The sequence below is a fragment of the Mus pahari genome, chromosome 1 (assembly GCF_900095145.1).
Source record: "Mus pahari chromosome 1, PAHARI_EIJ_v1.1, whole genome shotgun sequence".
Lineage (NCBI taxonomy): Eukaryota > Metazoa > Chordata > Mammalia > Rodentia > Muridae > Mus > Mus pahari.
The window spans coordinates 140,962,488-140,973,232 of record NC_034590.1 but is presented as its reverse complement, the minus strand read 5'-3'; the positions used below and the strand labels follow the sequence as shown (position 1 = coordinate 140,973,232).

Here is a 10,745-nt window from a genome sequence, read left to right as displayed (position 1 = left end):
TGGTACAAGGACAACCAGATCTACATACAAAAAACAAAAAACAAAACAAAAAAAAAAGCAAAAACAAAAACAAAAAAACAAACCCCAAAACTAAAACCTGATTCTGGAAGGATTTCATCTAAATGTGAAACAGAAAATAACAGAGAGTTTAGAAGAAAAGGGGAAATAATTCTTCACTGATTTTGAGTAAGCAAAATATGTTTACAACAGGATGCGAAAATAATGCCAACTGTGGGGAAAGGCCAACAAGCTGTAACATGTGCAGTGAACTTCTCTTCACGGAGTAACTTCATCGGGAGAGGTGACAGACCACCCATTAGCAGTTGCAGAGGAAGATTCTCAGTTCATGTGTCTGAGAAAGGGCTGGTACCCAGGACCGCTTAAGGATCACTACAAAATCACGAACATAGACAGTCTATCTTTGGTGCCTTTTCCTTAGATTTATTTTATTTTTAATTATGTGTATGTATGTGTATCTGTGTTGGGATATGTGCACATGAGTGCAGTTGCCGGCAGAGGCCAGAAGCAGCCGATTTCTCTGAAGCTGCAGTTACAGGCAATTGTCTGCTGGTAGACATAAGTGCCAGGAACCAAATTTAGATCCCTCACAGGGCAGCATATGCTCTTAACTGCTGAGCCATCTCCCCAGACACTTTTATTTGTGGGCTGCACCTCAAGACTCCTGTGGAATCTTGAGAGTAGGTAGTTCACAACCTTTTATATCCTATGTTTTCTCCATACACATGCATTCATATATGTGATACATAAGACAAGTGTTAATTTATAGATTCTGCATAGAAAGATTAAAACTGTAAAAACAGAATAATTATAGTTGTATGCTATAATAAAATTATAGGAATAGTTCTCATTCTTAAAATGTGTTATTGCAATGTAGATCTTAACAGTCTCGGGATATATTTTTTTTCTTATTGAGTCTTTTTTTTTTTTTTTTTTTTTACGCTTTCACTTAAAAGGAAGCATGACATGACTTCTTATTGCTATACCTGAGTTTCCATCACCACCATTGAGAATGGCTTTGAGATCGTTATTAAGTGACTAAGGGGCCCCTTGGACACAAGCACTGCCATCCTGTGACAGTTAGTCTGATGAACCAGGCTACTTCTAAGTGACCAGCAGGTAGGAGCTATGCAGCAAGGGTCTCGTCAGGAAGTTCATGGCCCAGTCATGACACAGAGACACAAGTGACCATCGACGTCCATGATTTATTTCTGACCGTTTTCTGGCTTTTGTGCTGTTCAGCTTCTGAAGGAAGAGGAGCTATTCCCATAAACCCAAGAGTGTATTTCAGCCTTCATGTTCTTGAAGGGGTTGTCTAGGTCATTTATGTATTCCCCAAAATGCCAGCTGGGGGTAGTAGGCACCCAGTGAACTGAGAACAAAGAAGGTAATTTATCATTTATTGTGTGTAGACCCCAATCCAGTTTGACCCCAGCTGGATCATGGTTGTATTGTTTGCTTTCAGTTTGACTCGATTACAGACTGCCACTTAACTCCAGGTGTGAAAAGAGGGATAGCTTTTCGATAGAAAGCTCTTTGTAGTGAAATAAAGAATAAAGTATCTTTTCTAAAAACAAAATAAAACATGGTCTACCCTAAACTCAACATTTAGTGAATATGTAATCCAGTCTAAGTTTAGCTTTGCAGTAATTCAGCACTTACTGGCATGAAAGGCCCAAATGTCTCTAAAGAAATTGATGCCAGAAATTTAAGCACACAAATTGAAAAGAAATTCCAGTTAATTTTGACATTATGAAAACTCCAAAACCAATGTGTATCAATTTAGCTCTTCAGTCTGCCACAACTTTAATTAGTGCATGTACTAATTAATGACAAATGTAAAAGCTAAACACTTTGTCGGTGGGAGGAGACGTGGCTCAGTGGCTAAAAGCAGACATTGATCTTGCGGAGGACCCGGTTTCAGCTCCCATCACCCACATGGTGGCTCATAGCTATCCATGGCTTCAGTCCCACAAGATCCTCTCCTGAACTCTGCAGGTACCAGAGATGCATGTGGGGAATTTACATGCATATAAGCAAAATATTCATACAGTATAAAATAAACAAATCTGAAAAACTTTAAACTTTTTTAAAAATATTTTTAAAACCTAATACTCTTAAAGCTAGCATTTAATTAAGTCCTCCATAGCAGGAATGATCTGGATGGATATAGAGCTTCTGGACCTTAAAATAATTTAATAGACCATTTCCTGACATCAGCAATACCAATACATAGGTTTCCTGGAGCCTACTAATGCTGGGCACTTAGATATCGAGTGGGTAGTCCTGACTCCAGTTACCATATGAAACAGGTTCAGAGAAGTCAGATGAGCCTCTGATGTCATGCCTGAGGTCATAGGTCTTAAGTCAACTTCTTGTCCTTCCCAAATACAAGTAGATTTCTCAGTACTGATGGGTTTTTCTTTCACAATCAATAGTCAGGGTCCTGGCTTGTACAAATAGGTTTTATGTTTGTCTGTTTGTTTGTACTTTTTTCCCCATTTTTCCTAAATGCCTGGATTATTAAAATTATGTTTGAAGTCTTCAACACCTCCAGTGTCTTAGAAAGAGATCATTTTATTTAGTTTCATAGACCTTTGCATTAGTAACTTAGTTCAAGCTTGTTGTGGTTTTGAAGGCTAGACAGCTACTCTCAAAGCAGACAGACAGACTTCCCAGGAAGAAAGCAAGACATTAAAATGAGAGGGAAAGCCAGCTTCAGGGGGTTTCAAGACCTAACAAAGGCCCCAAATTACTGACCAAAAAAAAAAAAAAGCCCCACCTCTGTTATGCCAAAATTACAAGTGAAGTTTTAATGTTTGGCCACTCCGAATAAAGGTGCAACGGATAAGCTCACATGTGTGACAATGTGCACACACAAGCTCACATGTGTGACAATGTGCACACACAAGAAGCTTTAGAAGCAAAAATGCTAGGTCATTTGTAATCTGATAGGAATTGCCAGACCATCCAGTACAGGGGCCGTGCCACCTGACATCCCCACTGTCCATACCAACTGTTCTTGGTTACATTTACACTGTCTGGAGGAAGTCACTTCCTGTGCTATCCAGGGTCGGCCTCTTCTCCATGCTTCAGAGACTGATGTCCTCTGTGAAGGAAGGCTGGCCCTTCAGATTCACTTTCAGTTTACATTTTAGGATGGTTATTTTACAAGAAAAGGAGTTTCTTGATCTTGTGCTTTCAGAGGCTTCAGAGACCAAGTTGGCACTCCACACCTGGCAACGGGCTCTAATGGCATCAAAGCACAGTGAGCAACCTCCTGGGGCAGGAGCCCAGTGCGTGCAGAGAGCAGTATGCAGAAGGGATCATGGAGAAAGAGCTAGTGAAGGAAGCTGAGATCTCATTTGATCAACCATGATACAGATTAATCCCAGCCAAGGAGAGTGAGGCCAGCTTTCCCCCAGTAACCATATGACCCGTCTCACTTCCCACAGAAACCCATCAATCCTCCTCAGGACCAGCCACCATCTATTAAAGGCTCCATCCCGTCCACACCACCAAACCTCAGCTGCTCCAAGTCACTGTTCTTCTCTTCTCACTGTTCCCAGGCACCATCCTAAACTCTCATGTTCTAACACATGGATGGGTGGTTTCAGATGAATGAATTTGACTTTTTTAATTAAACGTTTTAAATGAATTTTTACGTTGTCTCTTTGGCAAGACTGCAAGGCATGGGGTGTATCTCTGACTCCCTCATAGTGCCCAGTAGAATGTAATGGTGAGTCACTGGGATGTTTGTAAAGGAAATGGCATATTAATTTCTGGAGTTAAATGGCACTTTGTATTTCTCAGCTTGGGTGGGGGCCAGGGGATGAGAAGGCTTACCCTCAGACTCCAAAGTGGAGAACGAGCCGTTCACCAACATGTTGGCACGTGATATACTCCTGCCAGGAAGCCTTCTGCTGGTAAACTCCTTGACTGTTCAGGGGCTCAGTTTCCAGGGGGCTGATATCGTGTGCCATTATTACTACAAAGATGCAGATCTTCCTTTACAAACATCCAGAGTCTGTCATACGTTATGAGAACTACCCATCATGCTTCCAGAGTATCTGGTTTTAAGAAATTATGCACGGATCACAAGTTTCTTCAAGTTGAATTGCTGAAGTGGTCAAGAGAGACAATGCACTCAACGTCACACATATTCTTTTTTTTTTTTTTAAGATTTACTTTATGTATACGAGTACACTGTCTCTGTCTTCAGACCCACCAGGAAAGGGTATCAAATTCCATTACAGATGATTGTGAGCTACCATGTGGTTGCTGAGATTTGAACTCAGGACCTCTGGGAGAGCAGTCAGTGCTCTTAACCGCTGAGCCATCTCTCCAGCCCGAAGCACACTTTCTGTAATGGTGACTGTGACGGTGCTTGTTTGAAAACTACAGATTTCCTTATGGTTCTAGAGAAGTCTTGGGTCCAAGCCCTGAACTTTACTTAGCTCCAGGATTCTCACTTTCTCTTCAGAGCCTGAAGGTTGAAACAGACACAGCTTCATGTTGCTGTTCCTCGTGCATCTCTGTGTTCACTGATCTGAGTGTGCCCTTCACGCCCTCCACTCTGTGAGGCCCACTCTTTCTCCTCCCACCCACCCACCCCAGATCTCCATTTTGGATGGAAGACTTTTGACCGTTTTCCTTATTTTATTAAATTCTTAAAATGAAACAGACCGAAATGTCTTAATATATATTTTAAGATCTATTTCTATTTTATGGGTTTGCATGTTTTGCCTGCATGTATGTATAGACACCATGTGCATGCAGTACCCTTGGAGGCCAGAAGGGGGCACTTGATTGGCTTGATTGCCTGGAAGGTGGTTGTGAGTGACCATTTGAATGCTGTGAGCTGAGCCTGTGTCCTCTGCAAGAGCAGCTAGTGCTCTTAACCACTGAGCTCTCTCCAGCTTCTAATAAATCCCTTAAATAAGTTATTCATCATTCAGGATTCAATAGCATTCTTTCTTTCTATCTATCTATCTATCTATCTATCTATCTATCTATCTATCTATCTAAATGCTGTGTGGAAAAAAGAATAAAGCCAGGAATGCAAATATCCTAAGAGACTTTTTTCACTGGAGGTTAAACTGAAATGATTTGAAAGAAAACAAAAACCAAAACCCAAAAAAACCAAATCCCAGCTGCCCTGAGCTAGCTATGTGCTGTCCCCAGCTCCACTGTCCATTGTCCAATCACCACTCTGCCGGTCACACCAGGCTGGCCACACAAGGAACATCCAGACAGAAGCCTAGCATAACTCTCCTGAGAGGCTTCACGCAGCAGCGGATGGGAACAGATGCAGAGACCCACCTCTAAGCATCAGGTTGTACTGGAGGAGTCTCGTGGAGGAGTCTGGGACAGAACTGTGTGAGCCAAAGGGGGTCAAGGACATAAGACGACGACCTATAGAGTTAACTACGCTGGGCCCAGGGGAGCTCTCAGAGACTGAACTACTAACTAATGAGCACGCAGGGGCTGGACCTGGACCCCCTACATATTCATAGAAGATGTATAGCTTGGTCTTCATGTGGGTCCCGCTTAATGGCTGGAGCAGAGGTCTTCTCTGATTCTGTTGCCTGCCATTCTCTTAACTGGACTTCCTGGTTGGGCCTCAGTGGGAGAGGATGTGCTTAGGCCTACTACGATTGGATATCCCAGGGTCAGGTGGTACCCAAGGGGGTTTCCCCTTCTCTGGGGAGACAGGGAGGGGCTAATGGGGAAGAATTTTTTTTAAAAAAAGGAAAAACAAATGTTTAATAAATAAAAACATCTTATTAAATTAATGCAATACAATGACAATCAGATGCAAAATAAAATTTCCATTTATGGTTATACACAACACAGAAGAATAAAGTGCCATACCAATCCAACACCATGAGATGGCATTAAGATTTCAAACAAAATGAATAAATAGAATGTGTTGCCCAACCCTATATTTTCTTAAACTTCATACAAACAAGACATTAACATGAGAGTCATCAATAAGCCTGTGTGAATAGGTAACAGAAAGGGTTCCGTCGGCGGTTCTGGTATGCTCTTCTTTCCTTTGAGACAGGATCTCACTACGTAGCCCAGCCTGTCTCTTCCGTCTTGACATGTGACAAAACAAGGAAAACTGTAAGAAAGTTCTGGGTTCCTCCTCCTCCTCTCCTCCCCTAAGAGAACACAGATCCTCAAAACCTCTAGGTAATAGTATCTTAGAGGCCCCTGTGGTAAGGAGAGGCGGTAGCCTTCAAGGGCTCACACAGAGCTCATGGGCTCCTTCCAGGGCAGCCAGCAGTCAAGGAGCGATGCTGACACTCCCAGGGAGAACCTGTAAGGAGCAAGTGAAGCATCTGTGTTTGAGAGAAGAAGTCAAGGAAGAAACCAAAATGGCCCCAGGTCTGCTTCTGCCATGGAGACACAAACAAGGCTGGGGTGACTCGGTGTACCCCGGGGACTCATGGTCTCCCTTTGAGCAGACACAGAACAAGCCAAACACAAACTTGGTGAGTACATGTTTTATAAATGGTGTCTACAGATACAGGCAGCAGACGTGATGTCTGGCCTAGAGAGTATGAGAGATGCCAAGAGGGATGGGAGAGAACAAAGGCAGTTTCCTCTTAGGAGCTTTAGATCAGGTCTGGAAGCAGCAGAAGTATCGATACATTAAATAAAAAGGGCGAAGAGTACAGAAAATGCAAGGTGAGCTACCATTTAGGGATAAATAGATAGATAGATAGATAGATAGATAGATAGATAGATAGATAGATAGATAAGATAGATAGATGAGATAGATGAGATAGATAGATAGATAGATAGATAGATAGATAGATAGATAGATAGAAAGAAAGAATAGATTGACAGACACTTTAACATATATTCTACATATTAACTGTCTTTGGAAAAATTTATGTACAAAAACAATAGCAGTTGCTTCTGGGAAGGGTAGGGAGGATAGGCTGAGGGAATAGAGCTGGTTTGGCTTTTTTTTTTTTTTCTTCTTCTTTGTCTTGGAGACCATTCTGAGTCAGCTCCCTGTTGATTTGTGTTTGGATTGTGTGTGTGTGTGTGTGTGTGTGTGTGTGTGTGTGTGTGTGTGTGTGTGTCTAGGCCTCGTTTTTCAGGTACTGCCAGCTCCTGTAGGCCTGGAGCTTACCTAGCAGGCTAGGCTGGGTGGTCAATGAGAGCTTGGGATCTGCCTGCCTCTGCCTCCCCAGTGCTGGGATCAAAAGCATACACAAACATACGCAACTGTTTTTTAGGGATAAGACTCAGGGTTTCACACTTGTGAGGAAAGTGTTTTACCAACTGAGCTATCTCTTCAGACACCGATATCACTTAAATAGAAAAAAATTAAAAACAGAACTATTCGACAAGACTAGATACTTCACGGAGAACAAGAGATTGTATGGCAAGGATAACAAATCAGAGGTAAATATAATGCTAGACAATGAACTGGAGAGTTGCTTCCCAGTGTCTTTAAAATGTGGACTCCTCATTAATGAACATTGCTCCGAGTATTTAACACACACAAGCATGTCCGACCAGTACCCTGGTGTACATCTTTATGCTCAGAGGCCAGCACAGTGCACAAGGCATGGTGTGATATACAATGCTACTCAATACGCAGTTTTTAAATTAATTTCTTAAGTACAAATTCTATCCTGAAAGGACAGTGGCTGAAGAACAGAACTCTGACAGCTGTTACTCTATGGGCAAGTGACTTAAGTCTCTCAGCTTCTTGGCTATGGAGTGAGTATAACAGAGGTTAGCTGTTGCTATGGTGATGAGGGTTGCTACAGTGATGAGATTAGATGTTGAGTGCTCTCCAACCCAACAACTGCTACTGAAGAGCCTGAAGGACTGAAAATAAAGATAAGTCAGACAGCAAGAGCCTGTGAAATCAACCAGGTGACCTCTATATTCCTTGCTTGTACCAGTAGTTACAGAGGTTGCTAAGCAGCAGTTGAGTTCGGTGACTACATCTTAACATCTATCATGTCTTGAGAATTCACCAGTCATAATCACACATCCACATCGAGAACACACAGACTCAAAATAAATAGAAGGCACTCATTCTTCAACACTCAATGACTCCATCTCTCATCCCGGCACTGGGTAGATGAAAAGGTCACTGTGCAAGGATCATCTGTTAAGTCAGGAACCCTCATTTCCCAAGGTGACTGATGGGCAACTTGCTTAGCAGTGTCTCCTGAAGAAATGTCCTTGTTCGAGGCTCCTCTCCCAACACTTTCTCTCTTGGTTCTCTTCTCAGGTTCCATTTTGAGTCCTTGGACTCATGTCCCATGGGCCCTTTCTTTCACAGATCACAAGCTGCCAATCGACGATCAGAGGGTTCAACACTGCTTACGTCTCCTCGAATTGCGTATCTGGAGAGTGATCACAGTATAATAATTTCACAGGGGCAGGGAATATGTGGGGGGAGACATATGATATGTAAGATAAACAAATGTGATGTTTGCTAGAGCCAGAGACAGGTTCCACCTGTGTCTGACCACCCTTACATGATGAAGGATGACTAACCATCCTTGCTTGTCCAGGACTGCCCTGGTTTTAAAAATGGAAAGTGTTTGTGGCTGAGAAATGCTGTCTTGACCAAGCCAGGCTGGTTCTGCAGAGTGACTCAGCAGTATAAATGGTAATGCACAGGAGGGAACCTGCTTGGGTCTGCCCACGTTAGCAAAAGCACTTTAATCCTGCCTGGCCTTACTGTTTGGTTTCTAACAACACTAAAATGAATTAGAAAACACTGTAATTTACTACAAACTAGTTTGGCTGGCTGGTTCAGAGTTTTCTACTCTTACAAATACAGACATTAGTGGCAGAGTAGACTGAAGCACCTAACATAAGAGCAAATGTCTGTGGTAAGTCTGTGTGTTCCTAGGCACCTCACATTATCTTCTCAGCCCTGTTTTCCCTACTATCCAATGGAGATGACTCTCATATTTATCTGACTGGGGGCAGGATGATGAAATGTAATGCCATTATCACACACATGAAACAGTTAACAGCTAACCACACAGCAGAATCATTTGCTTAATCAAATGCCCATTCAAATTAGTCAGCAGCATCCCTGGCTGCAGGGCTACCACACAGACAGAGCAGCAGCCAAGCCCAGAAGTTTCTCAGATGTGGGGATCCTTAGGCAGAGGCGCCAGCAGCTCTCACAAACAGCCTCCTTTGAAAGGAGAGGAGGTCACGGCTAGCACATTTCTCTTGTTGACAGTAGCTTTTTCTGCTCTGCCTTTTGCTTTGTTTTTTTTTGTTGTTGTTGTTGTTTTGTTTTGTTTTGTTTTTGCTGTGTGGTTGCTGGCCTGCAACTCCCTATCCTCCTGCCTGCACTGAAACTGCAGCCCTATAGGACCCTGCTTGGCTGCTCTGTCCCACTCATTCCCTCAGCTTGCCCGTCCCTTGCTACTCACACTTACCGGTTCGGTTTTTTGAGCTTGTATCTTCGATGCCGCATTTTTCCACATCTAGCATTCTCACTAAAGAAGAAGAAATCAATCTTAATTCCTCATAGCAAGATGCTACTACAACCCACTGGGGACTCGATTTTCAACTTAAGGTTTTTTTAAGAGACACCGATTAATCCCTAATCACTAGGCTTTTAGCCTGTGAATTTCCTTATTCCAGGTCCCGCACTGCAACTTTGTCTTCCACCCTTCCCTCAGGAACGTCCCACATCCTGAGCTCTCTTACCACACCGATTCTCTGCTTTCCTCAGCCTCAGCCAATCATTCCAGATGCCATTTGGCAACAACTGCATCCCTGAGCAAGTCCTAGGCTAGTCCTAAACCAGATGTGTCACTGAAGCTTAATCCTCTCACTCTGACAGCCCTCTTGGTTCTGCTCAGGGCTTATTCTTTGGAAGCAGCTAGTTGCTACCGCCCCAGTTTCAACACTTTTCCCATACACTCGCTCTCCGAAAGGGTGATGGGGAATTCCTCTCTGACGATTGATGTTCCCTCCCATATTCTATTTCCCCATTTGGCTTCTGGCAAGTCTATACATCATTGGCTCACTTGGTATGCATTTCAAGTATTTGGTGAAAAGGTTTACTCTAAGTCATTTTACAACAGGAAGGCATTATTTGAATATATTCCTTTTCCTAGATTTCTGTCATTCTTATGGGTAAGTACTGAAATAAATATATGGAAATGATTTTAAAAGCTGTGTCATTTCGTCTTCGGAAATCTTGCAAAAAAAAAAAAAATGCTTTGTGGTAAAGATACCACAGCTCTTTTTAGGCAGAAGTGCTTTCCCACTTAGGGTACCCAGGACCCAGCTCAGTAGGTGTTGTAAGGAATACAAGACTTGAGTTCAACTGAGACCAATAGGCACCACAGTGCTCTATCTTCAGAGTCTGTAAAAAGAAACCTTCTGGCTTTCTTCTTTAGCCTGCATTGCTATCCATCCCTGCACCCCTGCCCTCCAACTCCAGGTAGAACATCTTCCTTGCTGTCTAAACTTGTGTGCTGCCCATTTTTACTGTGAACCGCTGAACAGTGAACCTCACAGTGCCCCCCCTTGAAAGCTAAGTCTTTTAGCTTCCCTACTCCCTTGTCCAACTGATAACCTCTCCAAATTACACCAGGGTCCAACACCACACTCCAAGGTAGGAGATGTCACAGAACAACAATGTGAACAGGACTTAAGGATGACTCAGTACACCAGAGTCACTCTTTTTTGTTGTTGTTGTTTGTTTGTTT

General features: G+C 42.8%; 1 protein-coding gene across 1 annotated transcript in view; it reads right to left on the bottom strand.

The window, feature by feature from the left end:
* Positions 1-7,594: 7,594 nt before the first annotated feature.
* Cd274 (CD274 molecule) overlaps positions 7,595-10,745 on the bottom strand; it is an 18,355-nt gene continuing 15,204 nt past the window's right edge. The window contains exons 6-7 of the mRNA XM_021221560.2: positions 9,462-9,521; positions 7,595-8,402 (exon numbers count right to left, since the gene is read on the bottom strand). Of these exons, the coding sequence (XP_021077219.1) occupies positions 8,380-8,402; positions 9,462-9,521 (83 nt within the window). The 3' untranslated portion in view covers positions 7,595-8,379. The remainder of the gene's footprint in view (positions 8,403-9,461; positions 9,522-10,745) is intronic.